General features: G+C 43.6%; 1 protein-coding gene across 1 annotated transcript in view; it reads left to right on the top strand.

The window, feature by feature from the left end:
• CACNA1C (calcium voltage-gated channel subunit alpha1 C) overlaps positions 1-20,886 on the top strand; it is a 589,282-nt gene that overhangs the window by 390,619 nt on the left and 177,777 nt on the right. The window contains exon 6 of the mRNA XM_087814454.1: positions 14,967-15,125. Coding sequence (XP_087670580.1) covers positions 14,967-15,125 — 159 coding nt within the window. The remainder of the gene's footprint in view (positions 1-14,966; positions 15,126-20,886) is intronic.

The raw sequence follows: 20,886 nt of genomic DNA, 5'->3' as shown, positions 1-20,886 counted from the left end.
CCATAGCTCCCTTAAACTGCTCTCCTGTTTTTTAATTTTTTTTTCTTTTTGGTTCTCTGATTGAGTGATTTTTTTCTACCCTGTCTTCTAATTCACTGATCTGATCCTCATCTTCCCCATATCTTCTGTTTGTGCCTTCCAATGTATTTTTTATTTCTACTATGTCATTCTTATTTTTCTTCACAGTTTCAATATCTTTTCTCATGCTGTTGAACACCTGTATGATCAGCATTCTGAACTCTATATCTGATAGATTGCTTATCTCCATCTCACTTAGCTCTCTTTCTGGAAAATTCTTTTATTCTTTCATTTGGAGCTTGTTTTTTGTCTCCCTGTTTTTGCTGCCTGTTTAGATTTTTTTCTATGTATTAAGTAGATTTGCTAGGACTTCCAGTCTTTGGATGGTCTGTGGTTCAGGCCAATGTCAGATGCTGTTTGTGATTGCCTTGAGTATCCTGTTTGAAGCTTTCTGCACTCCACAGCTCCTGGTTCCCTCTGTTGGGGCTGGGGGCTGGGTGTGTTTGAACAGGACCAAGATGTACACCAAAGTCTGCTTTTCAAGCCCTGGGTTTAGAAGCAAATCAGATGGCATTTTATGTTTTTGATGTCACACTTTACATCTTTTTATTCTGTGTATCCTTTTCTGATTATTGTAGTTATAGCTATTTTTACTACTTTTGTGTTTTAGTCTTCATACTACCTTTATCAGTAATTAATACACTTCTTGAAAATAATACCATAATTAATAAATAATAATACAAGAATAAACTCTGTGCTTCATGTACTCACAACTTTAAACCTACTTTTGCCCAACCCTATATACATACATATTTACTATTGGCAGTTAGATTTATATTTATTTATTTTTTCTTGTTACTAATTAATGCCCTTTCTTTACAGCTTAAAGAAGTTTTGTTAACATTTCTTATAAGATTGGTTTAGTTTTAATGAACTCCTTTAGCTTTTGCTTTTTTGTAAGTCTTTTTCCTTCAATTCTGAATAACTTTGCTGGGTAGAATACTCTTGATTGAAATTTTTTTTCTTTTAGCACTTTTAATATATCATGCCACCCCCTCTGGTTTGCCAAGTTTCTGCTGAAAAATCTCCTGATAGTCTCATGGGGCTTTGAAAAATTTCCTGATAGTCTCATGGGGCTTTGAAAAATCTCCTGATAGTCTCATGGGGATTTCCTGTATGTAACAAGTTAATTTTCTCATGCTGCTTTTAAGATTCTTTTTGTGTATTTAACTTTTGACATTTATATATATATATATTGATTTTGGAGAGAGGAAGGGAGAGGGAGAGAGAGAGATAGAAACATCAATGATAAGAGTCATTGATTGGCTGCCTCCTGCACACTGCCTTTTGCTTGGGATCGAACCCACAGTCTGGGCATATGCCCTGATCGGGAATCAAACCTTGATCTCCTGGATCATAAGTTGATGTTCAATTGCTGAGCCATGCCAGCTGGGCTAACATTTGACGTTTTAATTGCAATATGCCTTGGTGTGGATCTTTCGGGATTCATTGTGTTTGAAATTCTCAGAGCTTCTTGGAGATGAATGTCTGTTTCCTTCTTCAGGTTAAGAAAGTTTTCAATCATTACTTTAAAGAAGTTTTCTACCCCTTTTTCTCTCCCTCTTTCTTCTTCTTGGACCCTATAATTAAAATGTTATTTCAACTTAGCTCTAGCTTTGGTTGTTTCTCAAACCTTGGTGATTATTTAAGCAGCCTGATTTATTCTTGATAGGTCCCAGTTGTTGAGCATCTACCAAATCTGCCAGTATTCCAAAGGAAAGGAACTTAATGAGCACCTAGTTTCAGGCAGATTGAAAGCCAGGCCCTCAAGCATTAGCTTTTAAAGTATGCAAATATATACAGAATTGTGGGACTACAATCAAAACACCTGGCCTCCAGACCAGATAATCTGGAGGTGTTCCCTGGGTGGCAGTTGCAAAAATTGGTGCTTCTTTGGGGGAGATACCAGAAAGCTTTAGTGAGCCAAGTGAAGATGGCACTCACCAACCTATGTTCCCTGAGAGCATATTTATAGCCTCTCAATGCATGGCAAACCTGAAGTCTGCTGCTCAGGCTGGAGCTCCCGGACAAATAAATAGCCTTTCTCACAGAAAGACTGAGGGTGCATTTTAATCCGCTGTCTGCGTAGTGCCCTGAGTGGGGTAGTAGGGTGCCAGCCTGCTAGGAACTGTCTTTCTAATTATTATAGTGCTGTGGGACCCAGAATGCAAGACCCCCTGGCCACCAGAGCTGGGCACTCAAGGAGCATTCCCTTTGTTGAGCCTTACCCCCACATAGCTGGCAGGCCCAGGTGGGCACCAAATCTGAGCTTTCTATTAATTTGGTGAACACCATTCACTCTGCTCTGGTGATTCCCTGGGACCCTGCCCCACCCAACTTGCAGGCTGGTGTGAACCTCTTCCAACAGCTTTTCTACACAACCTGCCTCATCTCGCATTGCAGACTTTCCTAAAATCTCTCAAAGCTTCACAAACCCCAAACAAGCAGCATCTGGCCTCAGCATGCCCTGTATCTCTTGCTAAGCAGCCCCAAGCCTGGCACTAGTATCAGCCCACCTCAGTTCACAATTTAGTCTTTCCCAGGTACCTCCAAGCCCAGAACAGGTGGCAACCTTCTACAGATCACTTTGTAGCTCCGACCAGGTGGCTCTGGTTGGGCACAGACAGTGGCTGACCTTGGCCTACACCAGAGCCCCTACTAAGAGGCCCCAAGACCAACATACCTGGTGGCTGGCTTCAAACCACACCAGAGTACCACCCAACCAGCCCCACAAACAATAACATGGTGAACTCAACAGGCAACAGAGCCCTGCTAAAGAGAAACCTACTTCATGGTATCAGCGCCTGCACAATAGCTTGTCCAATATAGTCACTCAAACCCATTCCTCATAGCCAGTCAGCCTGAGGGGAAATCCCTCCCATTGACTTGGCAACATCAGTAAAGGCTCAGCTAAACAGGAAAGCACACACCGCCCACACAAGGGACACTCCTGGACCACCCAGCTCAAGTGGCCAGGGAGACTGCACCACTGGGCCCCACAGGAACCAGAAGATATGGAAAAGAGTCATATGTAAATTTTGGAAATTAAGAATACAATAATAAATTTGAAAAATGCAGTGAAAGGATTTAAAAGAGGACTTGTCACAGAAAACAGAATTATTGAACTGTAGAGAGGTTATGGAAAATATTGAGAATCAAGCGCAGAGAATAATAAGAATGGGAAATACGAACAAGAATGTAAAAGATTGGGAAATAAATGATGAATTTTATGAAATTTTATGAAGCGTTCTCTAAATCTATTGATAGATTCACGAATTTTTATTAATGTGGTGAATTACATTTTATCTTGTTATTTAAGTATAATATAGTGATTATCTTGATGTAGGAAGGGCTCAGTAAGGGGCATGAGTGGGGCTTCTGGGGAGCTAGTGATGTTCTGTTTCTTGACCTGTATGATATTACATAGCTATTTGTTTTGTTATAAATTATAGACTGTGACATCTTTCTTTTATGCATCTGTATATATTATATCTCACAAATCTTTTATCAACAAGTTTTTTAAAAGAAGGAAAAGTTAAGGCCTCAGCATCTATATCATAGCAGGTACCAAAAGAGGTCTGCTTCCTATTCTGCCCATAGCTGAAAGATAGTTTATCACCAGTAGGGAAGGAACACACAGGGTGCCAAGTCATGATCCCGTCATTTCCAGTGAATTCGTGTTGTCATGGGAGATACACTGTTGGGAAGAATTGTAAAGCCCCTTCTGGGAGCAGAGAATGAGAGGCCATGATTAATAACAATATCTGCCATGGCACAGGGTCAGGAAGTCGTGGAATATACTTGCCATTTTTGCCTGGATTTGAGTGGAGGATTTAAAGTGAGGTTGGCTTGACTTTTGACTCCAGATCCAACATTTACGTGGTGTGTAATCTTGGAAAAATTACCTGTCTTAACTAAGTCTCAGTTCATTTTTCTTTATCAAAATAGTTGATTAATTAAGTGAAATTATATATTTAAAGCATATACCAAGTCCCCAAGAAAGGGAGCTGATATTATCATGATTATTGTTTGCTTTGGATCATCTTATTTCCATATTTAATTTTTTACTAATATCAGGATATCTTGTGTTTTTTCTCATCCCAACCCCTATTGCTAATACAAAAAATTAATTCAATGTGAAGGTTGATATTTTAATTACTATCATAGTTTTTAATTTATTAGGAAACATAATATACACCATTTCTTTCCTGGGACAAAAGCCTCCTTTAATATTCATCAAACCACTTGTGGGATGCAGAAATTTATTAACATGGAAAGGCTCAATTAAAAATAAATGAAAACCTCTAATGAATAAGGACATTTTAATATGAACATGATGAAAAAACACCACCACCTTGAGACCTGCAGGAAAGCAATCAGGCAAGAGTTCCTCTCCCCTTCATAGAAAGACTCTTCCAGGAAGAAAATGTTTCAGGCACCTTTGACCCTCAGTGTGACAAACTTACTCTTTAACTCAAGAGAGAACTACCTGCTTTCTAGTTCTAGATCTATTTTCTTCTGAAAGTTATTAAGCCTATGAAACTATTAAAAGTGTCTGTTGCTCCATTAGCTAAATGAAGGTACAAAACATGATCTGTGAAGTTCTTCTTACCTCCGATTTCTAGCCAGTCCTAACTGGTTCATGAAGATCAGAAGTAAGCATAAGTCAGTCGTCACAACCTGATGATGGTGATGATGATGATGATGATGATGACGACAATGACGACAACACTGATGATGATAGTCACAACCACACATGCTGATAAGAGAATTCATTTGTAGATTCCAGTCAGGTATAACTTTGGAAGATGAGGACCCGGACTTGGCTAATGAGTTAGACATGTATCTGATCACCCTCCCAAGGAGGAGACGTCTTGATCATAAAACTCAGAAGCCCTACAGATAGGGTAATTCCTCCTGGTTTAATGGAATGGTGATGGTGGCACATAGAAAGCCAATGATACTTTGCCAGCTACTCTAAGCTACTTGTCTGCCTGCCCTACATTGTTTCATTTGCCCCACCAATCCACTCTCCATCTTTCTCCACTTGGCTGACCATATGGACTACATTAAAGACTCCCTTGTTCTCTGGCTCCCAGCTAGTTTCATTCAATGGGGAGCAGAGCAGGAGCTCAGCAAGAGGGAAAAGAGTGAAGCCAGGGTTTTATGTCCCAAGATCCTTCCCTGTAGGTCATCTTGGGCTGGAATCATCACAGGTCCTCTCAACATGGTTCTCTCCACAGATTGCTCTCCTTCCCATGTGTTTCTACTATCCTGATATTTGTAGCTTGGTTTTATTCTTTCTACAAATTAATTTGAGTACTTACTATGGTGCAGATTATGCAGAAGGGATTTCTGAGCAGGGCAATTTTAGGAGGAGTAATGGGGTAATGGTGCAGAATGGGTCGGGTGGCAGGAAACTGGAAGCAGGAATCCCCATATACCAATCCAGACAGGAGACAGTAAAGACAGTAGTGGGTGCAGAGGGAAGAGTAGATACGACAGATGCTATGGATGAAGAATTGCTGGCATCTGGTAAAGAAGTAAACAAGAGTGACTGCCAAGTTCAAGCATCGTGGGGACCAATTATAGGGAGAAGGCTATGAGTTCAGGTTTAGATTTATTGAGTCTAAGGAGATGGTAGGACAACCCAGTAGAAATATCTAGTAGCTTATAGAGCTACATGGCTTGAACTCAAAAGAGAGGGCAAAGAAAGTGTATTGCAAATTTGGACTCACTTATAGTGATGACCATTGAACCTTTAGGAGGGAGTGAAGTGAATGAATTTCCTGAGAAGGGGAGTTGAGAGAGACACAAAGGGTAAAAGATTAACTGAGTAAAGGGCAGAAAGAAGCTTCACCTCCTGACATACACAGTGCACATGTCCATTCGCTGGCACTTTGTCTTACTCTCCCAGGTTAAGGGAGTCTCTCCCTCCTTTATGCTTTCACAGTTCTTTGGACAACTTCTTAGGAAGATTATCACCTTCTTCTGCAATTAGCTGTTTTCATGTCTGCCTCTCCATGGAGCTGAAAGTTCCTCGTGGGCGGGACTTCATCTCTTTTGTCTTTGCAGTGTTCCTCAGACTAAAGGAGGTCCAGAAGGGAGGGAGGGAAGGATGGAGGCGAAGAACTAATTATGGAGTTGGGAGAACTAAAATTGTACACTGTCTTGGAGACAAGGAGATAAGAGAGTTTCATAATTGATGGCCACTGCGAAGGCATGGATTGGTCAGTTGGTGGCCACCAGTAACATTTGGCGATGCAGGCTTGGCAAGAGTAGTCATGATGCAGGCCCACTCTCAAGAGGGAAAATTGATGCTGAGCTGCTCCTACCTGTAACGTCGCAGCAGTGGGTTGAGCCATCAGAGTCCCTTCCATAATTGCTGGTCAGCTTATATTGTAGCTAGAAGGAGAGACATACCTTTCTTCTGCTCTCCAGTGGTGCAGTGTAGGCATAGTCCCTGTCTTGCCCCCTGCAGTGATCATGTGTTAAGAAAAAAATTAAAATAACAAAAATTTTAGTATATGACTCTGTAGGACCTCATACCAGTTAGAGTGTGGCATTTTCTGCACCAACATTGGCTTCACATACTTTACCAGTTATACAAATCACCTGATAAGAGTACATACTTTACCAGTTATACAAATCACCTGATAAGAGTGATGTGACAAGTATCACCAGCTCCAGTGAAAATCCAGTAACTGCTAAGAGTGCCTCGGACCTCAGGCCAGCCGAGAGTGTGGCCTCCCAGCATGACTGCAGAGCTCTGGGGCCTGGCTCCCCAAAGTTTGGTCAGTGGCAGCTTTGGCATCACCTGGGGCCTGGTCAGAAAAGCAGAACTCAGTACCCTCCCCAGAGGGAGCAAATCAAAATCTGCATTTTAACAAAATCCTATGTGATCCGTATGCATGTTCACTGCTTTAGATTCCACTGATAGCCTCACCACACCTACAATAATAATGGCATTTATGATGGGCCAGACATTGTTCTGAGCACTTGATATGAATTAACTTGTTTATAAGGTAGGTACTATCATCATCCTAACTTTAAGATGATACTTTAAGATGAGGTCAAGTAGCTTCCAACATCACATGGCTGAGAAGTGGTAGAGCCAGGATTCAACCCAGTCATTTGGCTCCAGGGGACCCTGTGCTTTAACCACTGCACCACCCTGCCTTCCTTCCCCACCTCCCACAGCATTGGCAGGATACTTCGTAGGTGCTCAGTAAGCTCCCAACTGAGGGATGCAGAACTGTCTGTGGTGCTGAAGAAAGACAACCTTAACCCTTGGAGGAAGAGCTTTCTACCCCTGGGTACACTGGTTCCTCTCCATTAGGGGAGGGGAGCTCCTCTGATGGCATTTCTGTTAGGGCAGACTTAGAGAGAGAAGGCACCTGACGAAAGAAAGACTCATTCTAGATTTTCTCCTGAGAGAGGTTGGTGTTTCATCTACACTCTTTCAAAGTCAGTGTCCCAGGTTCAAGATGAGTGAGGTCCAGTGGGCTAAGTGGACATGGTAAAGACAATATTCTTGACTTGATGGGAATACATTCCTTTCAGACAGCATCCAAGTCCCAGGAGAAGCTGGTAAGGAAGCTTAGAGTTGGCTCACTGACTCTATCCTTTCATTTGAATTTGGTTAATATGGAAGGCATAACTCACTTTCATGGCCCAGCCTCTCGGTTAATCATCGTTCAGCTCATTGGACTCTGGATTAAGCAGTGTGTTTTTCTGGCCACCTTTCTGTAGGAGAGGACAGCCAGTTTAAATCAAGTTGTTGTCTAGCCCTGGCCAGTGTGGCTCAGCTGGTTAAACATCATCCCTTGAACAAATAGGTAGCTGGTTTGATTCCTGGTCAGGGCATGTGCCCAGGTTGCAAGCTCGATCCCCGGTAGGGGGTGTGCAGGAGGCAGCTGATCGATGTTTCTCTCTCATCGATGTTTTCATCTCTCTATCCCTTTCCCTTCCTCTCCCTCTATAATCAATAAAATATTATTTTAAAAAAGAAATTATCTAAACTCCTGGGTGTGGCCCAGTGAGGGAGGTCCTGAGTCCTCCCTTGTCCTAGACACAGAGATGTCTTCCCAACAACAGCGCTGACACACTGCAGGATCCTAAGCCAGCAACGAAACCACCAGTAACTTCAATGGAAAAAACTAAAGCTTCAGGAATGGGGTCTGGCCCATTTCAGAAGAATTTTTTCCGGGTTTGAGATTAGCAGACATCTCTTTCCATCTAGGCTTGCTGTTCAGCCGCATCTTAGGTGGTGCCACAATCTTCCAGTTTGATGAGTCAGCTGAGATCTTGGTGACAAAGGGGCCCCGAAGCCAGTGGAACAGTAGAGGACTCTTGACCCAGTTCTCTGCCTCCCTCTGCTCCCTCTGTGGCATTGGATGGGATTGTTTCCTCCATTTCACAATGAGCAAGTTATCAGGAGAACCCTTATCATGTGCATCCTGAACTGTTTTCTCTTAAAGTAAAAGTGATTTCTGCTTCAGACTTCATACAGAATCAGTAAACTGGTTCCCCAAATCCCCTTTCAGTGGTTTTTGAAAGAGGTAGAACAAAGGCAAGGGAAAAGCATGCGGCCAAGAGTATCCCATGAGTCTGTAAAATCAGCCGGACAGCCTTCTGGAACTTTCAGACGCCTCTGCCCGGGCCCACCTTCCTGCCCACTCCCGTGGCCAGCCCTCTTCATCTTCATGGTTCAGCCTTCACCACATGCATCCTTTCCTGGGAAGCCTTCCTCTACCCTCCTTGCTAAAGCAGGACCCTTATGATAGCCTTCTGTTCCATTAAAGATCTTAGCAGAGTTTGTAATCATTCAGTTTTGTGATCATTTGATTAATGTTTGGCTTCCATTATGAGCTCTGGGAGGGCGAGGCCCGAGGGCCTTTTACTCATCACTGTACCCCTATCCCTGACACAGCAGGTTGCTCATAGAACATAGCTCAGTAAATATCCTTTGAAGGAATAAAAATTAAGGCATCGAGTTAGGTGATTCCAAAGTCCTCTTCCTGTTCTGACAAACTTTGAGTCCATCTGCGAGAAGTTTGTATCCACCACCACCACCACACTAAACCCAAACTTCTCTTCAGTGATTTTCAACATTGTTTCCTATGGGTTCCGTGATCAGATCTCCTTGGTCATTTTTATTGCTTTCCTAATTCCTGTCTGAAACCATGGAGTCTGAGTAGTTGGGAACATGAAATATAGCCACCAACAAAACAGTTATAAGTCAATGTAGAATCTGGGCAGTGAAATGAAACTAACATTAGCAAAGATCTCCAATCAGGGGTCCAAGTTACTTCTCCCTTTTCCCCTCTCATTTTATACCAGAATGAGTTAAAATTTGAATTTGAAAGAGGGGAGTATGGGAGTAGAGTTTGCCTGAAGCAAACAGAGCCCTGGATCAGACACTTCTGCACACTACCTTTCAGTGCCAGTAAGTTTTATTCTCCTCTTTTCTCAGGCTCTTACTCATGAAGTCACTTTCTGACTCCTTCCTGATAGCACCCCTGGGGCCCAGAGCAGAACAATCCATCACCAGAAGCAGGGCTTGGTGGGGTGCTTTTCAATAAACCAAAGGAATGTAATGTCCTCGGCCATGCATCCATCATGGTAGACTGTCGGCAACAGGTGTGGAAGCACCAACTTCAGTCAACCTGGGCATTTTCAGGGTAATCTCACCACTATCTTAATGGCAGATGCCAGGTTTGCTCTCCATAATTTGTGGTTTCTCTTGATATTTTAAGTAAAAACAGGATGATTTATATACACAGATCCTTGAAGTCTTTCCTAAGTTGTAATTTTCCAGTTGGGCCCTGGAAAAAATATATTTGAGCAGAAGGAATATATTTGGCCAGAGGGCCTTACAGCAGTCTAAGAAGGACAAAAGGAAAGCCACATGTGTTAGCTGAGCTCCACCTCTGTCCTTTCCTTCACCCCAGAACTTAATGGTCCTACTTTCTAAAGCCCCATCGACCTAGAAGGTGTGGCAGCCAGACATCTAGGTAGTTTTTCCATCTACCAAGAGGAGGTCACCTGACATGAGACTATATTTCTAGATTATATGTTAATCTTTGTGGAATTGTATGTTCCAAATTTTCCAATATAGTTTTCATATCAAATATTCTATCCATAAGTACTAGTGCTATTTGTTAGATCTTTTTTCCTGATTTTGGCAAGGAAAATAAAATCATCATACATGTAGGCCTTATGATCTTGCGTTCACGGCATTTTGTAGCTACTGCTTCACCGGGCTTATCAAGGCCCCATTTACTTCCACCAGTGTGATCAGTCAGCCCTAAAGAAGGGCCTAGCAATTGCTTATCACCCATAAGCATGACCGATCTCAGAACACTTGGGTGGAAAATGTCACTATGTTTTCCAAATGAGAACTTGAGCTGGAGGAGCTGTTTGTGGGACAGTTGTGAGCCAATTCCAAGAAGAAGCTAGTAAACATCCAGGCCTTGAAAGCCAAATTCTCATGATGGACTGGAGAGAAGGAATCCTGGTCCCATACCTTCACACGCCAGCCTGGCTACTGCTTTTCCGGGCTGGTTCTGAGGAAAGTGGGCAGGAGCTAGAAGCCTTTTCTGGGACTAGCCTGGGAAACATCTGGGCTCTCCTGGAAGCAGGGACTAGGCTGCTACACCTTCCTGGCAGATGTTGTAAGCATGTGTTACTGCTTTATAGACATAGATCATGGAGGCTGAGAACCACAGTCTGTAGGGCATGGGGAGGCATTTGGCAGTGGTGAAGCCCACAGGCTCTGGAGCCAGGCCACTTGGCACTAACCTCCATGCCACTAGACACCAGCTGTGTAACTATGGACAGGCCACTGAACCTCTCTAGGACTCACTTTTCTCAACTGTAAAATGTGATTAATAATAGGGTTGTTGCCAGGAGGAAATGGAGTAATTCAAGTAGAATGTTGAGAATTGCACGTGGCCCACAGTTAGTCTTCAGATCACGTTGGTGAGGGTGTACAGGGCTTTGCTGTGCCAGGGGAATAAATCCTTTACCCAGTGGCTGAACCCCTACCAATGCACCTCCTCCAAGAGCTTACTTCCACCAAAAATTACCTAGTGCCTGGCTGCCAGACCTTCCAGGGAGACAGGACTTTGGGAACTTGCATGATTTAGTCAATGTTTGAATACCTCTGAGGATGGGGCATCTGTTACTTCTTAGCACCTTCACATAGGTCTGCTTCTTGGACAGTTTTTATTTGTGTTGAACCTGGGTCCATTCTGACTGCTTCCTAGTTGGTCCTGGTTCCATCCCTATGGTCAAGCAGAATTCATCTAACTTCTCTTCCTCAAAACTTCAGTTTAAGTCATGTGAAAAATCATCGATCTTGCCCTCCCTGCCTGTGCTTTTTCCCATTCCACGAGTCTTAACTTTTCCTGACAGCATGCCTTCAGTTCCTTCTAAAGATCATTGAATGACATGGCTTCTGATTCCTTCGTCATTGAGATTTCAGTCTTCTGAAAGCAGCCTGTGCTTACAAATGTGATTTGGTTCTATGTGCATTGAGTCACTACTATGCACTGATACAAAGATGAGATGGGGCTCCAGGGTCTCTTAGTTAGGCAGGGAATGGCATTCCAGGCAGGGGGAACAGCATATGCTGAGTCAAGAAAGCATGAAGCCACAGAAGTTCAGATAGTTTGGTATATTACTGGAGTTATGGTATAAACTGGAATCAGATGTTAAACTGTGGCAGGAGTCAGGTGATTTTTACCTGTAGGTGATGGAAGTGATCAGAGGACTTCAGTAGGGGAGCTACGTGTTCCAATTTGTGCATTCTAACTGCAGCATGAAGACTGGGTAAAACTGAACATAGGAAGATCAGTTAACCGAATGATGAACACCAAGGAGAGGGAGAGGAGGAAAATGAGTCATGGGCCAAAATATCCAAAAAATATACCAAACGCTTGACAGTGGCGATGTCTGAGTGGTAGGACAATGGGTGACTTCTTTCTCCTTTTTGTTTCCCTGTGTTTTCCATTTTCTCTATAGTTAGCATGTATTAGTTATATAGCAGAAATAATTTAACCTGTCTCAAACACTTCAGAATCAAACTGGTAGGACTTGGTCACTGATGGAGGGAGAAGTCTGGGGGATCAGTCTCCTGGCCTGGGTGCTCAGGTGGGCAGGGTGGCTGCCAATGGAGCCCAGACAGGGGAACAGCATTCTTTAGGAATTCTGTGGCATCCCTGTGACTGAAAGGAAGCCCCAGGCTGCTATGACTTCCTTTTGGCCTCTTTGCATCCCACTCAGTTAGTTGTCTCTGCCTGGGCCTGCGGAACCCTGAACCTTCCCTGCCATGCACACCCCTGCCTGTCCAGCAGACTTATTGCAACAAAGCCCACCAGAGCTCCCTGACAGTGACAGCGTTTCCTTAGCCTGCATGTCACTCCTTCAGTAAACACTTAGCAGCCGCCGTGTGCTCAGCACCAAGCTAAGCCTTAGCCATAAAATGGTCAAAGAACAGACAGTTACGTCTTCACGAAATTCAGCCCGATGTGAGAGACAGACAAAAATGTTAAAAAAACTACTTAATGAGCATATGATTCCAAACTGAGACTGATGCTCCAAGGGAAAGGAAATGGTTCCAAGAAGACATGTAAGAAAGGAAACTTCTCTGGTCTGGGAGTTTGGGGAAGGATCCCTGGGAAGAGAGATGCTTGGGCTGAGAGCCAAAGGGTAAGTAGGAGGGAAAAGCGTTCTAGCTGAGGGAACAGCATTTGTGATGGGAAGAGGTATGGCATATTTGAGCCTAAAAGAAAAGCTCTTTAACCAGGAGTCTGAAGGGTAAGGGGACAGGGATGAAAGTGGGTGGAGAGGCCAGTGGACCCTCCGGGGCCCTGTAGAGTGTGAGAAGTATTTCAGTCTTTATCCTAAGAGCAGACCCTCGGCTGTGGCACAAAGGAGAGTTTCCCATCCTGGGTCTCCCACTATTTTCTTGCCAACTGAGGCTGTGGCACTGAAAGCCTGGTAACAAAGGCCCCTCGTGGCCTGGGTGGCCCACATAGGGGGGTTTCCCTCCCCTTACTGTGGGTAAAACTTAGAGTGTTCTCCCTGCAGCGGACACCTCTGAAAGTTGCTTTGCAGTTCAGTTTTCAACTTTCTCGTAGCTTCGCATACTTTACCGCTAATGTGTGTACAACATGCTAATTAATGGAATCACTGGGCTCTGAAAACATCTTGTTCTAATGGGAGCCTGCAAAGCACTGCTTAATTCACGGTAAAATGATTCCAGCTTTTCTCTTCATTTATGTATTTATTTCTCTACCAGTTTGGCTATGGCTGGGGAGAATTCTTCTAGTTAGCCTTGTGAAGACCTCTCCACCAGATCACAAAGTGCCAGTGACCCCTCCCTGTGGTCTGGGAGCAGGTGGCCCAGCCTTTGTTTACCTAGTGAGGAGTCTGGTGGGTGAACACAGAGGGCAAGCTCCCACTACTAGAGAAGTAGGGCGATATCCGATGTCTGTGGTGGGTGGGAAAGTCAAACAGCGACCCTGGAGGTGCCCTCTGTGGTGTGATTCAGAGGTGGGGGTCCTGTTGTATATGTGTCAGAGGTGGCCCACAAGATGATTTCTGCACAGTTGACCTAGATGTGAGGAGGGAGAACCTGCCCTTCCCCCACATCTCTCCTAGGGTGTGGAGACTCTGTGTGCTCACTGTTGACACAAAGCTTTCCTGGGACTAGGGGTAACCTGGGGTGACTGGCCGGTGACCACCTCCTTGGCATTTGCAAATGAAAACTTGCAACATCCCCCTTAAACAAGGAGCATTTTTGGTGTGTTGTTTATGGCTGAGCTTATAAGTAAGGGGGTCCTTTTCCCCATAAGCCAGCAGTAAAAGCCTACAGCCCTTGAGGTGCACTGATAAGCACAAATGTGCTAAACAGTGTTTTTCACTTACTTTTTTTTTTCTTGAAGGGATCTGGGTACTTTAAAAAAAATTATTGTGATTTTATATAAATATATATACACACACACACACACATATATATATGTGTGTGTGTGTGTGTATATATATAAATTTACCATTTTAACCATTTTTAACCATTTTTAAGTGTACAATTCAGTGGCACTAAGTCCATTTACATTGTGCAACCACCACCACCATCCATCTGTAGAACTTTATTCATTTTCTCAAACTGAAAGTCTGTACCCACTAAACACAGGCTTCCTTCATGGGGGTTTTTGAATGGAAGGGTATAATGTTCTTCAGACTTAGGTCCTGAGGGAAAGTGGTCTGGTGAGAAGTCTGTAGGAAGAGAGGTCTGTCATGCGATCCAGAGAAGGTGTTCTCAGAGCTGTTTCCTCAGCCCTCTCATGGAGGGCTCACCAGCCAGCTGTATCCTGGGGGTGCAAGTCAGTTTCAGTAAAGGAAGCCCCTCCCCCTTGATTCGGGACTGTCAGTTCCATCTGTTTTAGAGCAGATGGGTCAGCCATAGATTCTTGAGTGATCAGTAAGTCTTTGCGTGGCTGCCTCCAGTCAAAGTGAGCCCTCCCTGTAGCGAGACTGCTCTAGGAGAAGATGCTAGGTTGTCTCTAAGATGGGGTATTAGAAAATTGGATAGTTCTGGATGAAACAACATGTTCTTCCCCTTGGAAGAATAGCCCTACCAGTCGTTTCATTTCGATGTACCTCCAGAGAGATTTGGAGTTGGGCCAACCCAGATGTAAATTCCTGCTCTGTCACTCAGTTTCTTCATCTGAAACATAGGGCTCGTGGTACATCACTGACTGGCACAGTTGCTAAGAAGATGGCATGAGACTGTGTCAGTATGGCATCCAAGACAGCACGTTGTGCAATCAGTGGGAGCTGGCGTTCTCACTACTGTTATTGCCCATGATTTGTCATTGTAGGTCTCCAGGTGGTTCTGAATTCCATCATCAAGGCCATGGTCCCCCTGCTGCACATCGCCCTGCTAGTGCTGTTCGTCATCATCATCTACGCCATCATTGGCCTGGAGCTCTTCATGGGGAAGATGCATAAGACCTGCTACAACCAGGAGGGCATAGCAGGTAAGGGAAGGTGTTGACTGGCCAGCTCTCAAGAAGCTTCGCTGTGTTATCACTGCTTTCCATGCAGCCACCTGACTAGCAGTGTCTGGGATGGCCTCCATTCCAGGGCTCATGTCTTCATACCATGGTTAAGGGAGAGGCAAAGATTGGTCTTTTTCTCTTGGTAATTTTTGTTTTTACTGAAATAGATCTCTATTAAAACAGCTAAATGCAAGCTTTTTCCAGCACTATTAAACACTGTTTAAATGAGCTGTGCAATTCAAGAAACATGTCTTAGCCAACCCTGAATATTTTAATTTAAGAATCAGAACTAACCTAGGGTCGGCAGATCTCTGCTCTGTCGGTTCTTCCATCTTTGTTGCTTGCCATCCAAAGCCCTTTCAGGAAAGCAGCCTTGCCTGTAACCAGCAGGCTGGGGGCTTTTCATCCTTGGAGCTGATCCTGGCTCCCCTGCCCTTGGTGTTCTCTGCCTCTCCATTCCTAAGTAGAACCCCTGGCCCCTGGCCCACACTGGGAGGAGCACGGCTGGTGTGGAGTCACCTCCTTGCCAGCAATGAAACTTCTTTTCCTCCAGGAGGTTTCACTCTACCTCATGGCTTCACAGTCGTTTCCTTTTTGAGACTTTTCTTTCCATGTTTCTTCCATAAATCAATATATTTAGCAAGCACTGCTGGCTCATTAAGCACTTCCTTGAGTAGGTCTAGAATTTTGGCTTATGGAGGATGCTACGAACTGCTGTCTGTGGTTACTAAAATCTCAGCTTGACCTTTGAAAAAACATTTAAACAGAAATTGACAAAGTTTTTAAACAGACAAATAAAGTAGTTTAACATAAAAACTTGTTGAAAAAAATACCTCCCTGCCAAGGGTTTAGTAATGTTAAACTTCCATGATTTTTTTCTTCAAACATCTTTCATCTTAGTTTTTGGCGTCTTGGTGAAGAAAGGGGAGCATGTCTGAAGCATTAAAGGATCCTCACATCTCTCCATCTATTGCCTCTCATTTCCATTCAGCCCAGAAATTAAATTCACTGTGACCCCTCTTGCTTTGGGGGCTGAGGAGGGACATCATCTGTACAACAAAGAGTAAAATTGATTATTCATATTCAAAAACCAAAATGGATTACCCGATCTGGATGATCTGACTTGATTGGATATATTGGGTATTTGCAAGGTCACTGCCACATGGCCACAGTCCCTAAACAAACAAACACAAAGCTATAAACCCATGATCACAGACTCACATAATTGTTTTGACTTTTTTGATGGAGGGTATTTAATAGGACACCATTTTTACACTCTAGCGAGAATTTCCAAATTACTTAGATCATAATTGTATAAACTCTCATGTTGAAAAAACAGAAGTGCCCTAATATTGGAACAAACGGGTCTTGCCTTTAGCTAAAATCTAAGGTTCCAGTCTTGCTTAAAATAATACCAAATAATGCAATGAATAGTATTTTGCCCTTGAATTCAAACCTTTCCTTCTGTTCAGTTTGCTCTGTAGCTAGCCCCAACCCAATACATTTATATTAATTGTGTGACTTTGTTAGAGCTCATTCTGAGTCCTGCTTAGGAGCTGACTGTAGTATATCTAAAGTTTATGCAGTTGTATTGAAGTGATAAGTGAGCCACTTGACCCAAACTTCTCAGGCAGTCACAGGGATGAGTCTCAAAGGCCCCTGTCAATTCAGCAGTGGGTGATGGTGTGGCTCTCATCAACTGCATACCAAACAGGGGAGAGTGAAAAGGTGAAATCCTTCCCTGTGACCCAATGTCTGTGCACCACTTAGCTAAGGAGCACTTTTCCCAAACCACACATGGCTTCTATCCTCTTGCTGGGAAAATAGCAAAAGTGTGTTTTCTACTGGTGGCGGGGTCCTCTCAGGCCATGTGCTAGCAAGCAACCCTGAACAGTGGTTGGAAGTCATTGGGTTTTGTTGAGCCTTCAGAGGCCTCACATGGCAAGGAAACGGTGGGCGTGGTAGATCAGCGAGAGACAGGATGGGACACTGTGCCCTGTGCCACAGCCAGACAGTCTAGTGAAACAGCCCTTCAGGCCTGCTCAAAGTTTTAGTGGCCTCTCTGCTTTTAGTATAAAAATCTGAACTGGCCTCACCAATTACAGTGGCCAATTTAGGGCCATATTATTGTCCATTCTTGATAGTAAACTGAACCAGGAAGAGTACCCAAGACATCTCCTACTTCCTACCAGAAGACGCAGCAGATTATCTATGTGGTGGGTTTTACCTTCACCCCACAAGTTCAGAACAGAAGGTTGCTCTCATCATGGAAATGACCATCAGCCCTAGGAGTCAGGTTGTCAGAGGACGGACAGCAAGAGGAGTGCTCCATGGGGGGGGGGGGGGGGTCACGCCAGTGCCACAGGGAAGGTGACCTCACTCTCCACATGCAGCCAGGCTCTCTGCAGGAAGAGGGAGCGAGGACACGTGGCTGCAGGAGCCTTCCCTCTCAGTACTGCAATCAGAGCTCATGTCCTCCTCTTTCTGAACCTGCCGTCTGATGACAATCCAGGGACCCACTCCATCAGTCCCGACCGAACATGACACAGCTGTCATCAAGGCCTCTCCCACCCACACAGTGGCTAACTCAATGAGGAGGAAAAATGTGCAGGAATCTGAATGTGCATCCAGAGTAAAAAACTAAGCCCTGCAGCCTTTGAATCCAATCCCCTGTGCTCTGGAGAGTTTTGAACCACCTTTGGAATGGGTGTTTTTTAATTTCAAACTTTGGGATTGAATTAACATATTTTCTGCAAATTTAGATTATAAGAAAGTGCTTGTGAGCCTTTGTTAGAATTTTTAATGGAATTTACATCCAATTCTTCTTTTTACACTTCGAGATTATTTTTCAGACTGAATTTTATGTGCTTGTAAATTTTAGAATACATTGGATTTTGAGCTACGTTTTCTAAAAAAAAATCCATAAAGAAAGCTCTGAGCTGGCACACTGGGGTGCCTCTCCAGTGCCCTGGAGAGGTTGTCTCTGAAGAGGCAACGTTTCCCCAATCCCCAAGGCATCTGGAAGGTGCCTCCTGGTTCCTCCGCAGGCACTCCACCGTATGCTGGTTCCTTTTGTTTCTGGTGTCCCATCTGTCTGATGGTGCTCTGAGCCAGGTCACTCTGAATGGCTCTCCCAAGCACAATAATTACTCCAGAGACTGGCAAAGAACGGGTTGGCTAAAACCTAGAAATTAAATCTCTTTCATTCTATTCACTCCTTAAAATTGGGTCCTAAAAAAGTAATTGATTTTGTCTTTGGTATTTCTCCTTGGAACCCCTAGCTGGCACTCGTCCAGGGTTTCACGCTCTTGTTGGTATTGACCGCATTTCTAAAATCTCGCCTAATCTGGCCTCCATTATTTTACTGCAAACTTAATTTGGACTTTCCAGAATGACTCTACCCCTCTTCACCCAGATTGCTTTGTTTCTTCCTCCCCCCTCATGTTCCTACTCCTCCCCTCCCCGCTGTCCCCAGGACTTCATGACCCTGCAGAGGAAAACCAACACATTTTCCCATTACAGCTCATTTCCCCCTCACCCTCCAGGGCATGTCACAAGGACCTGCTGATTTGTGTGTGTTCACATTTTTAAGTATTCCCTTTTGTGTTTTTTATAGATTCCTATTTTTACCAGATCATCACTGCTTCTTAATTGTTCTCATATCTTTTTTTATTGTTGTTCAAGACAGGTTTAAAATAGCGGAGTGGCCCTTGAGCCTTTAGATAATCTTTCTGAATCTCAGCCCTTTCTCTGTTAGTAATGAGATCACTTCCCTTCATGCTATTTTCAACATACATTTCTAAAACCCCAAAATATGTTTTCCTTCCTTGAGGACGCTCAGAACTCACTTTGCCATCCTTCATGTTTTCCTTATTTCTGCTTATTTCAGGAATTGAGAATACGGGGGAAACTGTCAGGTTAGCAGTCACAATGCAAAGATTAATCATATCTTTACTGCAGGAGAAAGCAAAAGAGGAAGAAAAGAGACACACATTGTCCCTCTCCTTTCCCTTCTCTTTTCCTCCCATCTTTCATGTTATTCGGAACTTTTGTAACATTGACTGAACACGTCATTCTAGAAGGCCATCGCTAGGATGGGCGAGAACATAAGAGCTTATGATCTGTTCAGTCTCTCAATGCTCAGTTTTTTAGGTACATATCATCCTCTTTTTCTTTAATTCTTTAGGTTTGGTGTTCACTTTTTAGTTTCCCTCCTTTTATAGCCTTCCCTTGTTTAATCTTACATCCAAATCTCCAAAGATTTTGAAATTTCATGTTACAAAGATTGACTAGAAATTTCAGCTACATGAATGGAGCCCTCCCAGGAGCCAGCGCCTGGAGCTGGGAAATGGTGTGGACACTCATTTTCTCAGACAGCTTGGGGACTAGTGATGCAGACCTCTACACCTTGGTCACCGCACAGAGGCCTGCGCACAACCTGAAGCACCAGGCCAAGAATAAGCCAGGAAGCGCTATTCGCAACAGCCCAAACCTGGGAACAATCCGAATGCCCATCAGCTGGTAGACAGATAAACAGACAATGAAATGAACATGTATATGAAATTTCTAGAAAAGCAAAGCTATAGAGACAGAATGCAGACCAGGTTGACGGGACAGGAGTGGGGACTGGCTGGCAACAGGCACACAGGAATCTGGGAGAATGACAAAAGTGTTTTAAAATTGATGGTGGTGATGGCTGCACAACTATATAAATTTACCAAAAATAATTGAGCTGTGCATTTACATTCATGGACTGTAAGAAATGTAAATTATATTTCCATAAAGCAGCTAAAAAAAGAGAGAGAGAAGAAAAAGGCAAGAAGACACAACCCAGCATATATTTCCAGCCATACTGCTCAGCTTCATTCTCTTAAGAATTATCTCATAGCTAAGGAGTAATATTCTCTTCCTGTCTTCCTCTTGTGAGTGAAGTTTCAGATTTGAAGCCACAAACTGAGAAACAGCCAAGCACCCAACCATCTTCAATACAGAAGTACTAGACACTTGTGATTGTTTTGATGCATATGAAAATCTCTACATGAAGAACTGCAGTAAATTCTTTCTCTGGGGCCATGTTTTCACTGTTGTTAGAGGCAGTCATTTGTTTGTTCAAACTGAGGTTTATCCTGTTTATTACTGTCACTTTCTAGAGAATGAGACAATGTCCTGAAGTTCACAAACCTCTTTGAATTCCACACTATTACCTTCTGCAGCTGGGGCCAAGATTTTCTCAGTATTTGTTTATTGTTTTACCATAATAGAAATTCTAAGATCAATCAAATCTTATTTCAATTTACTAATGATTTCTGCACCAAAAATATATACCTCATCTTAAATTATTGATTTTTTTTAGCTGCTGTTTTCAGCATCTGGAATTAGCTCAAACACTGTCTGTAGCCACAGATGTTAAGCTTTTTCCTGAAAAAGCCCTTTCCACACCTACTGCCACTCTGTCTTGAGTAGAGGTCAGAAACGATCCTTTTCTTCTGAAAAGAAGGAGTGGTGGCAAGCAAAGGGCAGTGCTTCAAGGTTCCCCTTGACCTGCCTAGAACACAGTCAGCGGTGCCGTGCTCGGGGCTGTAGTACAGTTGATCCTTTCCCTACCATCAGAACTTACTTTATCCTTTGTCTCTATAAGGCTTGCACGGCAAAGTGGCTTGCATCCCTGCTGATGTGTCATGTAATATGTTATGGACCTTCGTGTAGTCTCAAAGTGCTACAGGATGGAATCTGTTGGCTA

This window comes from Miniopterus natalensis, chromosome 2, assembly GCF_054644295.1.
Source record: "Miniopterus natalensis isolate mMinNat1 chromosome 2, mMinNat1.hap1, whole genome shotgun sequence".
Classification (NCBI taxonomy): Eukaryota; Metazoa; Chordata; class Mammalia; order Chiroptera; family Miniopteridae; genus Miniopterus; species Miniopterus natalensis.
This window is presented reverse-complemented; position numbering and strand designations above follow the sequence as displayed.